The 20,305-nt window shown below is 38.6% G+C and overlaps 1 protein-coding gene across 5 annotated transcripts in view; it reads right to left on the bottom strand.

Annotated features, from left to right (window-relative positions):
• Positions 1-20,305, bottom strand: part of Cdin1 (CDAN1 interacting nuclease 1) — a 212,623-nt gene that overhangs the window by 82,805 nt on the left and 109,513 nt on the right. For 2 of the 5 annotated variants that reach the window (XM_021231048.2, XM_021231042.2), the window contains exons 9-10: positions 16,570-16,635; positions 15,882-16,005 (exon numbers count right to left, since the gene is read on the bottom strand). In XM_021231048.2, the coding sequence (XP_021086707.1) occupies positions 15,882-16,005; positions 16,570-16,635 (190 nt within the window). The remainder of the gene's footprint in view (positions 1-15,881; positions 16,006-16,569; positions 16,636-20,305) is intronic. The other 3 variants (XM_040746016.1, XM_005064760.4, XM_021231052.2) reach the window with 2 other exon arrangements.

Genomic DNA, 20,305 nt, shown 5'->3' with positions numbered 1-20,305 from the left:
ATTAAAGTAAGGAATTCTGTGGTCATCCATCCAATCAGAGCTTTCCCTCACTTTTTTGACAGAGTTTAGGCCTCTACCCCACTCTTTACCTTTTTTAACATGTGATAGAGCCACATGGTAATTATTTCAAAAGAAAAGCTCCCTAGGATTGGCCTGTGTCCATTAATCTTGTACTTTAGGGGTAGCCTTCAAACCTTGGATTCTTTTTTCCTTTTTTCCTTTTTTTTTTTTTTTCACGACAGGGTTTCTTTGTGTAACAGCTCTAGTAGCCCTGGAACAAACCTTGGTTCTATAGCAGAGGGAAAGAAACTATCAAACATATTATAGCACACAGCCCTCATTTGTTTAGGTTTTAGCTATTAACACTCCATTCGCATTTGTCATTTTGAAAAACTAATTTAATTTTTTTAATTAAAAGCATTAATAGTTTCAGCATAGGCTTTTAGCTTTATGGTAGCTGGAAAAACAAAAGAGCAAGAGAAATTTCCAAAGCAATCATTTGCGTCCCTTTAAATTCTTGACTGTTTCTGCATGGAAGGGAACATTCTGTGTTTGAGGAGTATGCTATTTCTGACGGAAGAGAAAGGAAAAAGGAAAAGCCGTGAGTGTCAGGTATCCCAAGCCAACCTGAGTCCCTGGGTGTTGTAGGAAGGTCAGACCCTTTCAGCATTGTACTAGCATGTCAAAATACATCAACAAACCATCACACCGCAGGAAGAAGAATGACCTTTCAGTCCTTTATGTTTGGTCTGCGATGGAGCTTTGGATGCAGGGTATGCACGAATGGTTTTCCTAGCTGCTTGACAAATGCAACTCCCAAGGCTGCTTTCAAATGTGATTGTTAAAAGCTGCAGGTTTGTACATTTTTGGTATAACTTTCAAATGCACATAACTCACAGTGGGAGGCTAGGGGAGGTTAACTACCCCGAAGTGTGATTTGATGGAACTAGGTTGAAATGATTTTATAAATGTTCAAAAGTAAAGAAGATGGCGGTCGGGAGTAAGCAAGTTTAGAAATAATTTTAGCTGCTTTGAGGCTCATCAATACTGCCGATCATTTCCTTATACTTGATTATTGATGTCACCTTGCACTTATCTCCTTTCTTTCCATATTCACTAAACTAAAAGCATTTCTTCACTCTGTGAAAAATCACAACTGTTTTCACTGCAGATTGTCCCTAAATCAGCTTGTCTCTTCCCATCACTCGGGACCCCTTCCCACAGAGCAGTTGCCTCAGGACATCTCTAAAGAGCTCAACTTAAGTGACTGGTAATGTACATTATTTTCCACTTATTAATTCTTTAATAACACTATTATTCTCCACCTACCAGCTACATTAAAGCCCCCAAATACATGTAAGTGCACAAGCCAGCCCTTCATTGTAGCCAGGGCTCACTATCAGCTACTTCTATGACCATGTTCATGCTTTGTTTTCTGACCTGTCTGAATTAAACTTCTTGAAGACAAGATTGGACTTCACTTACTTAAGATGCACATTCTAGAGTTTAATCAGACATCAATGTTACTACTACAAATGAACCCGCTGGCTAGAACTTGTTGCAAGAGGAATTTTTAGTGGTGAAGATATTCATTTCACATTTACTGAAAGTCAATGAGAGAACTAACTAAGTATTATAGGCTATTGTGGAGTTCAATATGGTTTTACCCAGTAGCCTATAACCCACAAAGAATGGCTTCACTTTCCTAACCATAATCAATTTAGAGTGCCTTCAAATTATCACAGTTGAAGCCATCAAGTAAGATCAAGATAGAATCTTATTTACATTAGCTTCTGACCTTTATGAATCCTTATAGGGTTCTCTTTATTCAACGAGGGACTTTGCTTTAAATTGAAGTATTTTTAAAAGATTTTAATTTACTTATGTATGAGAGAGAGAGAGAGAGAGAGAGAGAGAGAGAGAGAGAGAGAGAGAGAGAGAGAGAGAGAGAGAGAGAGAGATCTGTGGATCTGGAATTATATGTGGTTGTGAGCCACCTGACATGGGTGCTGGATCCAAACTCAGGTGCTCTGCAAGAGCAGCAAGTAGTATTAACTGGTGAGCCTTGAATGAGATATTATGTATGTTGCAAAAACTAAATTCAAATGGGGGTTGTGGTAATCACCACAGCTGCTAGCAACACATAGGAAGGCAATGGAAAAGAGAAATTAAGGAAAGCAAGCAGGGTTATCAAGTATAGCTGCGGAACCTGTGTCAGAAAATAAGGGAGAGCAAATCAAGAAACTGAGTGACTGAGGCGGGAGAAGAAGTGAAAATGGAATTCACACAAGCCCTAAAGAGGAGACTGAAGGAATGCAAGGAAGAGGGCAGGGACAGCAGGCAGATGGCTTGTATTAATGGATATAAGGAATTCAGAGACTGAATTTATCTTTAGGGTGGCAAATGGCCAGTCTCTAGTTACTTGTTGATTTGGGAAATCGAATTCTTCTACAAAGTAGAATGTATACACTTCTGTTTTGTGATCAGAGTCTGAGATGAGACATGGGTTGTGATCCACGAATGGCAGAAAGAGAAGAGGTAACTGCTTTGATCACCCCAGCTTACTGCTTAGGAGATAATTTCCAGAGCGTGTGAAGCCCAGTGGCTCCTTAACTGAGGAACTGTAGGATAGAGGATGGGGTGAACAACGTCTAGAGTTTACAGAGCAGAGGACCAGGAGTGCAGAGCTGGTGAGAGTTGTGAGTGTCAACTTGAGTGGACTGAGACATGCTGGGGCATTAGTAAAGCAGGTCTCTATGGGGTATTGGATAAATGCTCATACTTACTGAATGGAAGGATCCACTGGTGGATCCAAGATCTAAAGAGTCTACTGGTAGGTGATGGTAGCAGCACAAGGTGGGGTTTGGTTGGAAGAAGTAGATCACTATGGGTGTCTTTGCAGGGCTCATCCTACATGAAGCACTTCCTGACTTCTCTCTGCTTTCTGTCTACCATGATGTGAGCTGCTCTCCCACACCCCTTCAGGATGAACTGAAACCTCTGAACCTCTGCATGGAAGCAAATTCTTCTTCCCTGGAGTTGCTCTGTCAGTTATTCTGCCACAGCAAGAAAAGGAATGAACAAGGTACACACAGTGAATTCCCAAAACCGTGAGTGAGTCTGCCTCAGCAGAGTACTTATAAATGCAGAAATGGAAAGAAAGGTACATGATGTTCCCCGATTCCATGCTGGGTATGTGTTCATGATGCAGGATGCCCAGAACCAAACAAAGTGCTGAAGCCTATATGCATGATGCTTCCTTATACCCCGCAGCATCACCTGCCACACATGCCAGCCTTTCCTGTTTTCTGCCCTAGTGCCTCTCTTACATTGTTACTCTTGCACTGTGGGGGCATACTAAGTAAAATAAGCGTCACTTGGACATAAAAAGCAAGATACTTCAACAGTCAAGCTAACACTCAAGATGGCTTTTAAATGACTAATGGGCATGTATGGTGCATAGCAGGCATGCACTGGATGGAGGGGCATCGTTCACATCATGAGCAAGATGGTGAGGATGGGGTGAATTTTACCATTCCACATAGAATAGCACATAACTTAAACTTATAAACTGGTTATTTCTCAAATAATTTAGTTCCTACTATCATACCATGGGTCTCAGAAACCAAGGAGGAAAAACTCCAGGTAAGGGGAGGCTACAATACAAAACTTGAAAAATACTCATCACTCACTAATTGAAACTCATCTGAAATTCACCCGACATCACTTGACAAAGACATACATGCACTTTCTTTTACAATGGATACAGAGAAGAGATAGCAGTGGTCTGGACAGTAAAGTCAATTTCAGTAAATGTAAAAGAATTCAAATTTGCTTTCCAACATCAATAGAATGAAATCTGATGCCGGTAACAGAGGGCTACATAACAGTGCTTCAAATATTGGGAACCAATAGTTTGTGAGTCAAAAGAGAGATTAACAGGCAAGTGGGGTGACAGAGGTTTACAATCCTAGTCCTCATGAGATATATGGGCAGGAGGACTGTGAGTTGGAGGCTGGCCTTAACAAAATACATAGTGAATTAGTTCTAGGGGATCCTGCTACATAATAACATATTGCCTCAAGAAGACAAACCAAAACAACAACAAAAAAGAAAGAAAAGTAGAAAATACATGGTTTGAATGAAAATGAAAGTTGAAAGCACAGTGTATGAAACTTTAGGGAAAGGACACAGCTTTGATTACAGGGTACTCAGTAGCAACCAAATGCCTACACTAAGAAAGCCTCAATCACCAGAGGAAAGAGAAAATTAGGTTGAAATTAAGGGAAATAAAGAAAATGAATAGAATCCAATGGAAGAGGGGAAAATGTCATTATGTAAACAAATCAGCTGATCAAATATTCATCTTTTTGGGGGAAAACAAAAATCAAAAGAACTTTTAGGCAGATTGACTGGGAGGGGGGAGAAGACACAGATCTCAATAGCAGGACTAACAAAGGTGGTATAAAAAAGTTGACAAGTATTAAAATAATGAGGGACTGTTTTAAGCAAGATTACACTGGTACATTCTACATCTTAGATAAAAGACACATTCTCTGAAAGACAAAGTCCTAAAATCACGAAATAAGTAGTGATTTCAAAGTTATAAAACTTTTCAACAACAGAACAACAGTATACCTCAGGTCCAGATGGCTGGGCAACTGTGTTTGAAGCTTAACACAACTGACAACTCCGCAAAAGATTTCCTGAAAACTGAAGAGGAGGAACTCATATTCATACTGTAGGACCAGTAATCCTTTAAATATCAAAATGGATCTCTAGTACTCATGAATGCTGATGCAAAATTAGTAAGTTTACAAAGTTAAACATAAGTTATATGAAAAGTTACTGCTTGCTGACTAAACTTACCTTATTTCAAGAAATTAGTAAGTTTACAAAGTTAAACATAAGTTATATGAAAAGTTACTGCTTGCTGACTAAACTTACCTTATTTCAAGAAATTAGTAAGTTTACAAAGTTAAACATAAGTTATATGAAAAGTTACTGCTTGCTGACTAAACTTACCTTATTTCAAGAAATTAGTAAGTTTACAAAGTTAAACATAAGTTATATGAAAAGTTACTGCTTGCTGACTAAACTTACCTTATTTCAAGAAATTAGTAAGTTTACAAAGTTAAACATAAGTTATATGAAAAGTTACTGCTTGCTGACTAAACTTACCTTATTTCAAGAAATTAGTAAGTTTACAAAGTTAAACATAAGTTATATGAAAAGTTACTGCTTGCTGACTAAACTTACCTTATTTCAAGAAATTAGTAAGTTTACAAAGTTAAACATAAGTTATATGAAAAGTTACTGCTTGCTGACTAAACTTACCTTATTTCAAGAAGACAAGATTGGTTGGCTTGACACCCCAAGTCAATCACTATACTTCACACAGTTTCAAAGAAATATGGTCATCTTCACAGAAGTATTTTGAAAAATATCCAACACTCACTTTTAATTAGATGCCCAGAAAATTAGGGATAGTAGGAAGCTTCCTCAATATGATAAAAAGTATTTGCAAAAATCTAGAGTTAACATCTTAATGGTAGAGTAATTTTCATCTGAAATTTATAGCAAACTAGAGATGTATGTGTCATCACCAATCATTTTTGTGTGGGAACTCTAGCTAGCACAAGAAAGTAATAAATAAGAAATGAAGGCATACAGATTACAAAAGAAGCAACAGTGTCTCCAAAGACAAACTGATGGCAAATAAGTCTATAAAACTTGTAAATGTGATATCACAAAAATGCAATTGATACCATGGTGAGGTACAAGTATTGGAAAGTCCTATGCAAAAGACTGAGCATATCAAGCGATTAGGAAGACAGCAAGCACTCACAGCAAGCAGTCAGCGTGTGGGAATGGAGAAAGGTATAATCCTTGGGTGATCACAGATTAATTCTTTCATAAATCAAAATATACCCACTGCATGTCCCAACCATTTTATTTGTAGGTATTTACTTAAAAGCAATGAAGTCACCTAAAGGTTTTTTTTTAATTGCATATCATAAGTTTATTTTTAATTGCTAGAATGAGAAACTAAGTATCCACAGGTTAGTGGACACAAATAATAGTACAACAACAGCAACTGAATGTGCTCTAGGAACTACTGGCAATTCAGCAACTGTACTGCACCTTGAAATAACTGCTCTGTGTGTGTGTGTGTGTGTGTGTGTGTGTGTGTGTGTGTGTGTGTGTGTGCGTGCATGCGAGCATGCGTGCATGCAAGTATATAAAAAAAGGTACAGAAACATATACACTAAAAGCCAAAAACTAAACAAATAAATAAAAAGAAAAAGAAAAAAGGAAGAATAGAAACAGAGCCGAAAGATGTAGGAAAAATGTAACCTAACCAATAGTAACAAAGGCAGGCAGTGGGCTTGAATAGGCATCTGTGAAAGGGCTATCTAGGAAAAGGGTTATGCTCAAGGGTGCTAGCCAAGCTTAGTATACATATCCAACTTATCCAACTATAAACTTCAAATATGGGTACTTTATGTCAAATAAACCTGACAAAAGCCTGTTTTAATATTTGCCTTTTTTATTTGGAGCAAATTGTAATTCAGAATCAAATAGGAACTCTACTTAAACATTTAAAAATATACACTTTCTTTCTTTTTTTTTTTTTTTTTTTGGTTTTTACGAGACAGGGTTTCTCTGTATTGTTTTCTAACAAACAGCCTTTAGTCAACTTATTTCCTAAATTTAAACTCCTGGTCATATACAAATCAACTCAATTCTGTGGCCTTGAACTTCCAACAATTCAGGGGTTACTGTATTCTGATGAGTGGGAACAATGACAGGCTTTTACACTGACTCTATAGATTATTTTGAATACAGTACAAGGCTGTTGGGCAAGACAAAATACCTAGCTCTTTTTTTTTTTTTCATTCACATGGAGGTGAGTCCTCAGACTTCATGTGTTGGAGAGGTTTTTAGCTTCAGCTTAGCGTGCCCACTAACCAACAAAGTTCTATCTAGTACTTCTCATCAAAACTTTTATGAAGCTCCAAGGTAGAATGAAAGGACATACTATAGAATTCATAGGAAGACCAGGGTTCAGGTGCTGTCTCTGTAATTCACTACACTAAACCTCACTTGTCAACCACTCAAGGATAGAGCTGGCATGCCTATGGCACTGGCATTGCCTGAATACATTCACTGCTTGGAACCAGTGCATCCTAATATATAAGATCAGACCCCCATTTGGTGGATTAAAGAGATGGCTCAAAGGCTAAGAACACTCACTGCTCTTGCAGAGGATCTACGTTTGGTTCCTAGCACTCAGGTTGGACAGCTCATATCTGACACCTCTGGCTTTTATGGGTACTACATTCACATTCACATACCCATACACAGACACCTAATTAAAAAAAAATCAAGGCTAGGCCAGTAATTCAATACTGGGTGTAGGCTTTCAAAAGGTTTTTTTTTTTTAAGGTTTTCAAAATAAAATACATTTCCCAGTGCCCAGATGTTCGTATAATCTTTTTGTATACTGTGTGAAGATAAGTCTCTGCCCTTTCTCACTTGCCTAAGGTACCTTTTGATTAGTTTAATAAAGATTTGAACAGCCAAATAGGTAGGCAGGAGAGGATAGGCAGGACTTCCTGGAAGAGAGAGGAACTCTGGGAAAGAATCTGAGGCTCAGAGATTCGCTGGCCAGATGCAGAGGAAGTTGGACGTATGGTACTAAGGAGTGGTTACGAGCCATGTTACAGAACATAGACTAGTATAAATAGGTTAAATTAAATTTTAAGAGATAGTTGAGAACAAGTCTAAGCTAAGGGCAGGTTTTTCTCATTAATAAAAAGTCTCCATGTCACGATTTGAGAGCTGGTGGCCCAAAAAAAGACCGGCTATACCAAGACCCTATCAGAGAAATGAAGAGCAAAATGCTTTCTTTCCATGTGATATGAGTATAAGGTAAAGTTTACATCCATTTCAGCCTGATCCTCTGCTTACAGAATTCATTACAGAAAGGGTCTTCACACAGAAAGGATGTTGGTCTAACTCCCCTGTAGTCATCACTTTCTATCAGCACACTGTCACCCTTCTCTCACCTGTCTGTGTGGTTAGATCATAATGGCATTTTTGCATTCTTTGATGGCCACTCCATTCTTTCTTTGTTGATTTGGTTTGACATAACATTTCTGAACCCTGCATGACACAGATGAACTCCATTACATGGGGTCAGCAGGAAGAGCTATCGTTTCAACACTTCATTCTTCCCTGGCTTTGTGAAATTGGCCAATATGTCTCCCTCAGAACACTCCTCAATGTGCTTAAAGGTAGCAATCAGACACATAGGTACCTAGGTAAGTAAAGAAATTGTGTCCCATGGACATTTCCTAACAGACTTGTTTTCTTTTCTTTTAGTCCTTTGTTTGAACTCTTCCCAAGCTGGCAACAACCATGTCTTTGTTGCAAATCCTACTTGAAAGGCCCAAGACAACATTTCTGTTTCTTTGCTTAGGTCTGCTTCTAAAGTCATCATTGCAAACCATGAATGATGGTGCACTGTGCAAACTCCTTGCCGGGGCAAGCCTTGTGATTTACATTCCAGGTGCAGATGAAATGGTTTGACTACTCTGAGAAAACATTCTCATGAAGGTACTAAGTACACAGAAAACACTTTCCTCATCTTTATTAAATATTTTGAGGTTGCTCTAGCTAATAACAGTGTCCAGTATTTGTCGAACAATGGGATGTCAATATCTTACAAGCAACTCCAACATGAGAGATGGGAAGGCAAATTATTATATTTTACCTTCACAGAAGTCCTCTCCAGCGCATTGGCTAATTATTAGTCAATCTGTCTCTTGTTGCTGATGACTGCTTGTTAGTGTACTGCTGAAGCGCCTTCAGAGGCTGCCGTAATTGAAGGTTTGCACGAGCTTCTATTGCTGAGGCACAAACTCCAACTTACGACAGATGTGAACAGCCTTGCTTTTAACAAGACTGAAATAACTGGAAATCTGTGATTTGACTAATTGCAGGCTTCCTGAAAGTATCTTAATACAAGAAAAACTCTGGTCATCCTCTGTAACATACCTTCTTTGCCTCTGACTGCCTGGCGGCCTTGTTCCAAATGCCTCCTCTCAGGTTATCGCTGACCAGAGAAAGCAATCACCAGACCATTGAACAAATAACTGATCTTTAAAAAGCCCTGAGAGGGAAGAAATGAACTCAAATCGATTTCTGTGGCAGAAGGTATTAGCTTAGCATTGCCTGTAGGAGAGTAGACTCTCTGGAGCCAAACGTTCAAAACTCTGACAGATGGAACCTGGCTCTTAATCTCTGAAGAAGTACAACAATGTGATTTAGGTCCTATTTCCCCCCGATGCTCATCTCCACATACCTTAATGCCAGTACACAAAATGTACACATTGCTTCCGTTGATATTGTCCCTCAGACCCAATCAAGATGGGATAATGCCAGTAACATAAACTGAGAAGATGCTCTAGTCCCATTCAGTCTGCATCCAATTCACACAGAGAGGACTCTACAAGGCCAAAGGAACCCAATCTCTGTCTCCCAGCCCCTTTTATTTATGTGGTGCTCTTCATTGCAAGGGAATCAAAATGTACTAATTAGGGAGCCAAGATACCCTTCCCTCTGCCTGAGGCCATGGATTTGTGGAAATGCGCATGGGGCAGGGCTGTGCAGGTTGGGTTATGATTGACAGCTTTCCAGGTGAAGCGAGAAGAGGGATAAGACAGGGTAGTGGGGCTACCTGTACCTGCACTGCTACAAACAGCCTGGGACTACAAGGAGTGTGAGAATTCTAAACACAAACTTCAACTTGCAAATCTTCAAGCACAATAGAATCTTTTCTTTCAGGTCTGTTGACTTGATGGATAATTGAAATATGGACATGCAGGAAACAGGCTTTAATTCATATCTCTCTCTCTCTCTCATCTCTAAGAAACTAATTGTTCTCTACTAGGTTTTCAAGCCATTTGTCAAACTTCAAACCCAAGAAGTAAAAAATTTGAGGAAAGGAAGTCATCAATATGAAGCTGGGTGAGAAGAACCATAACTGTAATCCCAGCACTCAGGGGGCTGAGACAGGAAGACTATCTCAAGCTCAAGGCCAGTCTGGGCTGTAGAGTAAGATCCTATTTTAACTAAACAAAACAAACAACTATAAATATTTACCTGAAAAACTTTACAAAATGCATTTGCCATGTGGTTACCTTTCATTGCCTGCTTTAAAAATCATAAAATAGTTATGATACTTCTCTAAAATAGGGCTATAAAAGCTTGTTCATCTATAAAGTATATAAAAATGTTTTAGAAAATGAGACATTTTCCATTGTTCTGACGCTGGTATTCTCAAGAAAAAAAATTGAACCAATTATGGTTTAATGTCACTATGTCTCATATAATCCTTAACAGTTGATTTAAATTATTGTTGCCTGTTAAGTGTGAGTCTATCCATCACACAGTCATACAATGAATAACTATCCACTGATCACCTACTGTGTGACAGGCACTCTGCCAATCTCTGAGAATTTAAAGATAGAACAACTAGACAGCATTAACTTGAAGAGGGTGACAAGCAAACAGCAATTATAATGTTTGATAACTGCTATGGAATCATCAGCATAATACAGACATGTGTCCTTCTAAAGGCACCAAGTTTTCCTAAGGAGATGTCAGCCAAGCTGAGCACTAAAGTTACGTAAGGAGTTTATCTGTCAAAGAAGACGATCCAAACCGTCTAGTGCCAATACCTTCAAATTCCTCTAGACAGTGACATGTAACAAAGACAGAGGAGGACTAACATGTGTTGACTACAAGCAAGTATGAAAGCACTTCACAGGTATTCAATAACTGGGTCAGAAAGGTATTATCATTTCCAATCTCTTGAGGAGAAAACAAGGGGTTCTGAGGATAGACAAGCTGTTTCCAAGCATAAGACCAACAGAACCTATTCCTTCCATAACTTCAAGGATGTCTCCTGTGAAAGGCTAAGTTCAAGCACATAGAAGCTCATTGTTTCCAGCCAGTCAGCTTCAATGGTCTCTGAAAAACTTACCTATTAAATGCACTTTTAAGATTGATGCCTGTGATGGCAGGATGACAGTGTGCCTGAAGATACCAAGAACAGCAGAAGGCCCGAACCTACGTGTGACTTTCATGCTCTTAATCAGTAGTTGTTGGACACTGGTCACCATAGCATACGGGTCCCTCTCTGTCAAGCTTTTCATTCTCCTACTCCATTGATGGGCAGTAGGTTAGAACCAAGCAAAGAATCTGGCTTTCAACTGTAGAACTGCTTTCTTCCACTGTCTGTCATCCCAACATGAAAGTAGACTTAACAACGCAAGCCAAACTGTCAAAGAATTCACTTCACAACTACACAAAGAGGAGGAGAAGGCTTCTGAGTGTTGGTTTCACAAAGAAATGTTTTCTGGTAGCATTCCACATTTTGTGGTTGTATTGTGGACCAAATGCTGCTTCTCAAAGGCTAGCTATTTGACTAGAGAGAAGCAGAAGGGAGCATGTTGGGAATTAGTCAAGACAGAAAATGTTCTGCAGACAGTACATGCTATTTTGGAAAAGGAACTGCATCACAGGATTTAAATCTTTTAAAGGTGAATTAAGGCAAGGCAAGTTTCTAAAGTTTGATATCAAAGCAATGAGAGAGAAAAGACATTTCAAAATAACAGTATAAAATGGAATGTGCTCTTGAACAGTTTTATATAGCAGTTTTCGTTACTTTTCATTCATTCATTCATCCATCCATCCATCCACTCATTCTTGGAGTACTAAAGCCCTGCGCAGAGACATAACTGACTGAGGAACTTACAGCTTAGATTGGGTGGTCAAGAATGTCCTTCCAAGGATGGAAAATGAGCTGAGGTCTGACTGTCACATGAAGAAAGTTAAGTGTAGAACCAAGCAAAGAAACTTCCAGGCAAAAGAATGAACCACAGTAGGTTTTGAAGTACAAACAAGGAACAAGACTCAAGGAAAACCAAGAATAGGTATGGTAAGAATTTAACAATAAAAGGGCTATTGGGGAGAGGTGTATGTATCTACTATCGAGCTGGAGGGTGGGCAGATCATGCAGAGGGTCCGGGGTATCAGAGAGGAGTTGGAATTTTATTTTAACTGTTGACAGAAAGGCACTAAAATGTTTTGAGCAGAGAAAGAACACAATATAATTTACACTTTCAAGACTGGGATATGAAAAGCTGACCGCAGGGCTGTAAGATGGACCTGAGGAAATCAGTTTTGAAAGCTAGAGTAATTGCCCAAGAGATACTACTGGGTGCTGAGGCAACTGTAGGTAAGACAGTAATAAATACATAGCTTGAGACACAGTGAAAACAGAGCTAATGGATCTGTGGTAAAACTTAGATTTTTGAACTGAGTGCAAATTGTGGCACCATTAGTTAAGGATGGAAGAATAACAAACTTGAAGGAAAAAAAATAAGAGTTTAGTTTTATGCATGTAAAATTTAAGACACGTAGTACATAAAGGACAAGCAGAAATTCATCTCAGGCAGTGTTAGGGCTGGAAGTCAACATTAGCAGAAACCAACATAGAAGTAGTATATAATACTACATGACCCAATTAAACATCTTAGGGACTATCCATGCAATGGACACAGATACAAGAAGGGTGGGCACTAAGTCCTAGGGCCCTTTTACCTAGAGGCCAGGAAGAAGAACCAGTGAAAAAGACCAGGGAAGCTTCTGGTACTAAGGGGAGAAAAAAGACATCATGGAAGACAAGAAAATCTAATGTTTTAGTAAAGATGGAGTGAATGACCAACTTTCAAAAACTGCTGAAGGCTTATATTAATAAAGAAAAGTCTTATGAAAATGTCAATCTAAATTCAGCAATTACTGGTGTGGGAAAATGAGGTTATAAAAATTGTCTTAAAATATGAATTGAATGCTTTTACATGAAAATCCAATCATTACCCCGAAAGGTGTGAACAAATAGATTCATATGGGTTTTCTTGTTAACTAGAGATCTCCCTTACACACACACTCACACACACACACACACACACACACACACACACACACACACACACACACACACACACCAGTTTAGTTCAAATGCCAACCTCTTCTAAAGAATTTCTTCTACTGCAGAGAATTTTATCACCTGTTATGTGTATGTTCACAAAATATACATTCACAGACGAGTAACATTGCCTTGGGTCAAATTCTGGGCCACTGGTAAATCTATTCTAATCACTACAGTATTACAACACACCGTTTGTATTGAAGGAAAAGCCTCGGTGTTCCGCTTTGCACTTTGGCACTAATTTCATTTCTTTGGTTACCTGCAGACATTTGGCAGCACTGGTGACTACCTGTAGGGTATGTCTTCCCTGAATGATCATGAATATTTAAAATCGAGGCTAACTTTCCTCATCATGTAACATGCTCTACATAAATTATGCCTGCTTTGCCGGTGTACATTTAAAGAATATGTTCAAAGAATATGTTAAACAATACTTAAGGTAAAATATTGAATAAAAAATAAAATGCAATAAAAATAATTTTTAAAAATCCCAAAGGAGTGGGGTTGGTGGTATGCACCATAAATTCTAGTACTCTAGCGGAAGAGGCAGGTGGATCTCTGTGAGTTAGAGGTCTGCATGGTGAGTTTTGGCCAGCCCAGATTACATAGTTGAGAACCAGTATCAAACATGACAAAATAAAACAAACACAAAACAAAACCTGACCTAACTGGACAGAAACTGAAGGAAATTCTTGACTACTCATGCCCACCTCAGCTATGTCGGCTCTCCACAGGTTTCCCATGGAGGTGACTAGATTATTGATGTGATTTTGAGTGGTGTGAGGTCATAGTGGGCACTTGAGGGTTGAGTTGTTTTAGAATGAAGATATGATTTGGGCATTTGAAATTGAGCTTTCTTATTTGAAACTGAACTTGTATTTGTTGCTCAGAACCTACGAGGGGAACACAGTCTCAATGCACAGTGATTCACATGATCAATTGTTTTTAATCCTTTAGTAACCCTAAACTTAGGTCATTTGATTTTCTTGTCATTGCTTTCCCTATACTATCAAAAATGATGCTTTCTTTACTATTTCAAACTCATCAGAAAATCACTAAAAAATCTAAAATTCAATTTGCCACATTACTGCTAATTTGAATAATGGCTGAATAAAACACAGGAAACGCTGAAGCAGCATTGATTTCTAAAACATTTTGCACTTTTCTCCTCCATCCCTGTAAAGTAAAGCTTGGATGCTACGCACAATTACACAAGAAAATCAAGAAGGCCATTACATTCAGCATTTTGTCATGATCACTGTTACCATGGCGAAGAGTAGGCGTAGTTTAGCACAGCTGCCACGGGCGAGATCTGCTGGCCTTTTGTAAAGCTGAGTAACAATATAATGCCAAATTCGATAGCCTCCCACCCACACCCCACACTGTTTGTTGCCTGCAGATGCTACCATCTCCTTCCTTAATGATCTAGGCATGTGTCAACTTATTACTGTATTCTTACTATTGGCCAACGACAGAGGAGTGCGGTTAATTTAGAAAGGCTGCCACCTGACCCATCTCTTGTTTTCATGGAGGAAAACACATGTTGTGAAAACAAGAATGCAATCATAAAAAAAAAAAGGATTCAACAGTTGCACTGCAGATGACAATGACTTGTTTTGGAAATGGAATGGATAGGGGAGAGAGATAAGTACAGGCCTGTGATAAGTAGCAGATAGCATATTACTTCCTTTCTTTGAGTCTCAGTTTATTTTTCTATATAATGGGGATAAAAGTACCTTCTTGGCTGAGAAGATGGCTTCGTGGAAAAGTGTTGCTACACAAATGTTGGGACTGGAATTCAGATTGCCATCATCTAGGTCAAAGCCAGGCAGGCACGATTGCTGCCTGGATCTCAAGCAATTGTGAGGTAGAGATGAGATCCCCAGAACAAGCTGGAGTCAGTGAATTCCAGTATCAGTGAGACCTTGCCTCAATAAATAAAGTGGTGAGTTGCTCTGGAAAACCACCCAGTGTCAACTTTGGGCCTTCACACACACACTCCCACATATGTATAATACTCCTGCACATATTCACATGAACCCATGTACCAGAGACATGCCCTCACATATGACCCCTCACACACACACTTGTAACTTCTCTGTAAGGACCAACTGAAATAACTTTCAGGTCTAGGCACACAGCAGGTATTTGATACATCTGTTCCCACTTGCACCTCTTAAATTGTAGAGATTTCTATCTCATCAAGATGCTTATAGAAATTGGTCGGTAAACTGTTCACTACTGTTGTAATGTAAGACATTTTCATCTTTCATATGGTTCAGATATTGTCTTCAGAGATTGATAATAAATTAATTTTTATAGTCTAGCCGGGCGTTGGTGGCGCACGCCTTTAATCCCAGCACTCGGGAGGCAGAGGCAGGCGGATCTCTGTGAGTTCGAGGCCAGGCTGGACCGACAGCCTCCAAAACAGAAAAACCCTGTCTCGTAAAAACCAAAAAAAAAAAATAAAAAAATAAAAAAATTTTTATAGTCTAAAAGAAAGCATACATTCCGCATCAAAAGGATAAAAATCCAGCTTGTTATCCGTATTTTAAGTGACACTAATGTAATCACTGTAAAGCAGGAAATAAACTATACCAGTTTTGACCTTAAGCACAGATTTTAAGTTTTAAAAAATGAAACAACATCATGAAGGCAGAGAAGTTTAAATTATCTGAAATGAATACATTAATCAGAGTCTATATTTACTATGGGAAAAAAGGCTCCTAGCATTTTTACCAGCTAAACAAAATATTTTTTTCTAATGAGACTTCAGCTGAGTATCGTTTATCTTAAGAGAAAAATAATGGGACCTTACCTATTCCAGTAGCTCCAGAACTGGCCATGCAGGTAGGCGTGGTGGCTACATTCATCACCAAATGAGGCTTTGCTTTCAATCCAGTGAATTATGTGCCCTTCCACAGCTAAGGGACAAAGCATTACTAATACATGGCAAAGGAGAGGGAAGATTGAAAATCCTCGGTTATGCACTGGCCTCTTTATGCTTCACATTAGTGAGCAGGGGTTTAGCCTCTGCCATTCACTGTGGGCATAATTACAAAACAGCACGTTGTGTGAGTTCATGGCCAGGCACACGGGTGCCACCACCTCATCCTGTCGTCTTCACCCCATTCTTCAAAACCCCCTTTCTTAGTGCTCAAGATGCTGGTCTGCCGCTAGACAAGTGCCATGTCAAGAAGACCAAAGTGTGCCTGGCTGTGTGGCAAAACTGTGTTTTAAAAATTCAAAATCTAGAGAAATAAGTTGAAAATGGCATCTCATAATGCCTGTTAGGAGGCATGGCCATTCCTCAATACATGGCAAAGGGTTGAGACACAGGCTTCTTCTGAACCAACTACGAGATGATTTAAGATAGCGTTTCCAATGGTTTTACCCATTTCCACACGGTGTTAGAAAGATAAGCTACCCTGAAAACAGCTGCTAATAGTAACATCTGAAAGTCAGTCCCCTCTCTACACAGATGCATATCAAGCTCAAGAACTTACCAACTGGCACCTGTAAGATGAAGTCTGGTGTTTTGTCATAGCCCTTTGCACGGAGCTGATCTTCATCTGCAGGAAGAGCAAACACTATCATTTATTGCGGCACTCCATTAAAAAGACAGCAATATAATTGCTTTTCTTACTTAAATATGTGGAAAAATTACTAATGCAGCCATACGTGTCTTTCTTATGCGTGCAATGCCATATCAGAACAAATGAATTTTCTTCCCAAACCTGAATCAGAGATATAAGAATGCTTCTTTGTCCTTTTTGCATTTTTATGTCTTTATTATAAACATCATTAATCCAAACTGTCAGGAGCTACCTTTTTTTTTTTTTAGGTAATTGAAAATTCTCAAAGTAAATATACTTACTGAAGGGAAGAAACGGGATCCACTAGTGTCAGCAGTCAATATTGACAGTTTACAGTAAGGCAGAAACACCGTGCCTTTGCAAGCAGGAAATAAATGCTTTCTTAAAGCCATCAAGAAACTCTAGTTTCAATTCATAAAACTGTTCCCATACATAAGAAAAGGGGGGAAAAAGGAGATTGCACAATTAGTCATCTTGCTTAGTTCCTTAGGTATACAACTGTGTCTGGCAGTTAAGAGTTTGACAGTCTGCAGCATATACTTCAGGAAAGCAAACAGGCTCGAAGATATTTTCCCTATCTTTTTCAGTTTCTTCTGTAAATATCAATGATGGCCATTGGAGGGGAAGAAAGCAGGGAAATAGGAACCTAGATAAGGTTGGGGAAATTAACAAGGATGCTTGATTTAAACACACACATACACACACACACACACACACACACACACACACACACACACACACACACACACACACACACCTCCCTCCCTCCCAGTATTTTCTAAATGCTGCCCTTGACTTCTAATGACATTACAATGTGATTTTTGAAACGGAGAGTTCTCCATTAGATTTTGGAGTGACCTGGTCATTCAATTCCAGGCATGGCTTTCTGTCTTCACCCAACCTCAACTAATGGCTCAACCAAGTAACAAGGAAGGCTGAGTGGTCTCTTAACACCTACTGGGCTGTTGACATTGTCATGCATCCCATTGGCCTTCCTGCATCAACTTTGATTAAAATTAATGGCCCATTCCCAGTGTTGGGTAGCTTATTTCCAATCCATTTGTCAGCCCAAGACAGTGGTTTCATGGCCAGTGTTGAGAAACTCCATTTTAGAGCATTCTTGTGTATATCCTGAAAGGTCAGTGTTTTAAACATAAATAAGCTTTAATGAGAAGACAAGACATTAAAGTAGATATCTAAGTGGGATGCTGTTAGAAGTTGGTATTTTTACTCAGATTTTGTATTTCTCCTGGGAATACAACAAAATAAAATAAAATTTCATGCTTTTGAAATAATGAAATACAAATCAAACTAACTTTAATTATAAAACAAAAGAATTTTTGAAATTGAACTATACAACCACACTGGGAAAGTCACTACCTTTCAACTTTACTCTATGAGAAACGGTAATGGAAAAGGTATTTATTCAAATCAACCCTAATGTTTCGGGCAATGTTTTAGGTAAGTGATGAATCGTTTTAAAAGCTGGTTGACATTAAAAAAGATAGATGACATTTTATTAAAATTATCCTAGCCTTTGTAGATGTTAAAATTTGTTTCAGAAAGAAAAATGATTATGTTTCTGACAGCAGCCAAAAAAAAATTTTCCCCCCAAAGGTCACCAAGCAACCCAACCTACCAGTGCAGTCAAACTGCTTTAAAGCTGACCCATAGTCTACTCACTACACTGCAACTGCACCTGCACTTGCAACTGCACCTGCATGGCGTCTCTAATGTGAAAATTTCAAGTTCCAAACACACTAGTGAAGCTAGGGAATGTTCCTATCCTCTTGTGGAAAATTCCAAAGTACCAAGGGATATAAGGTCTCAGTCGGTTTGTCTGACTTCCCTCCCCCTCTCCTTTCTCCTCCTTCCATGTTCTCAGTATCTGCCAAGTTGATCCTACAGTAACTGAGTCTTTACCACTGCTTTCTTTAATAAGAGGTTATTGAAAACATCTGAAATGCCCTTTCTTTACTTACTAAACCCTCACTGCTATAACACTTCTATTTTATATCCCCGATGTAGTGGTTCTCCAACCACTTGGGTAGTCATGATCACATTCCTACCTCTTATCTGACTATTAATTGGTGCAGATTTCCCCTCTACTAGACATGTGTGCAATCTACATTTTCCCCTAAGAGCCATGCATTTCATGTGGGTTCTTCTGCTTCACACACACTTTAGTTAACTAGTTACTTAGGATTCTTGACTCTCCCTAGATGAAACCAGATGTCTGAAATATATGCTGTCTTGTCAAAGAAAAAGGATACAAAAAATAGTATTAGTTAAGAGAGGAGAAAAGTGAGGGCAACAATCTGAAATTGCACTTTCGTACACTCGCCCTACCCTGCCTACCAGCCTCACTCAGTGAACACAGCAGACAGGCAGAAAGGCGCATGCATAAACCTATGCATTTCACAGCCCCTAAACTCATTAATCTCACGGTCCAAGGTTTCATCATCCACATAAATATAGGAATATTATCACTTAAAAGCACACAGCTTTCATATCTACAAAAAGAAGAATTAAACACAACCATAGCCTCATGAAACAGTATTTCTGTGCTAGAAAAGTCTTATTGACAACTAGTCCCACATTCTAATTTATATATCTTAAAAGAAGCCCAGAGAAATTAAGTTGTCCACCAGGACCTGAACTTTCCAAATAGCAAATAGAGAGCCCATGTCAACCAAGTCCCACTTTGTTCCCACAACATTGCACCATTCTTAATTATGTCAATAATTAATCTGGATCATGTGTAATGCTTCTGAAGAGTGCTCTTTTTCATGTTGTGTGATTGGTAGGGGGACACCTGTCTGAAAGCACCTGGAGGACTGGCTATTTTTATTTCCAGAGCTTCAGTGGTCATCTGGTCATTTCATCCCAAAACTCAACAAAACTGCATCCACAGATGAAATGGATGTTCATTTCCAAAACTACTTTTAAACACTATTATTTCAACTGCACAAAAACAACACAGGTCTCTGTTTAGTTTTACATTGTCAGGTCTGTCCTTAGGTGATATTGTAAAAAGGGATTACACATGCCGAAAGAACATTGTGAACATTTAATTTCTCTGTCCTTTGAGTTATCTCATTGAAATACCCAAAATATCCAAAGCAATTAGCTACTAATTACACAATTTCTTTGCTTAAAATAAAGGGTTGAGATTTAGTCAGAGAACAAGACACATCTGAAACTAGTTAACATATGCTTACAAATCATATTTAAAACTACTAGAAAATGTTTTCTTTAAACTATACTGTTTTATTAAAATCTTTAAATTTAAGAGATATATCATTTCCCAAGAAATTGTACAAAATTCCAGTTTGCAACATCTGAAAATGAGAAGTAACACTCTGAAGTGATCCATGAATATGAAATAAAATACACCAAATGATTTTTTAAAAAATCCTTTAAAACCTTGTACATCATTACTAAATTCAGAGAGCCCAAAGTTATGCATTGATGCATATTAAAACAGTACATGTCTTCTACTCTAGTATTTCATGTGCTTGGACTTTTTTTTTTTTTGAAGCATTCTTAATTCAATGCTTAGAACTGTGACCTTTCTTCTCTGTATGTTCCCTGAGAGCAAGTCTCACACACAGCCTTTTCTACTGAAGGCATCAGTAGAGCTTCA

Source organism: Mesocricetus auratus, unplaced genomic scaffold, assembly GCF_017639785.1.
Source record: "Mesocricetus auratus isolate SY011 unplaced genomic scaffold, BCM_Maur_2.0 Super-Scaffold_100004, whole genome shotgun sequence".
NCBI classification, from domain to species: domain Eukaryota; kingdom Metazoa; phylum Chordata; class Mammalia; order Rodentia; family Cricetidae; genus Mesocricetus; species Mesocricetus auratus.
The sequence above is the reverse complement of the archived record's forward strand: the minus strand, read 5'-3'. Positions and strand labels throughout refer to the sequence as shown.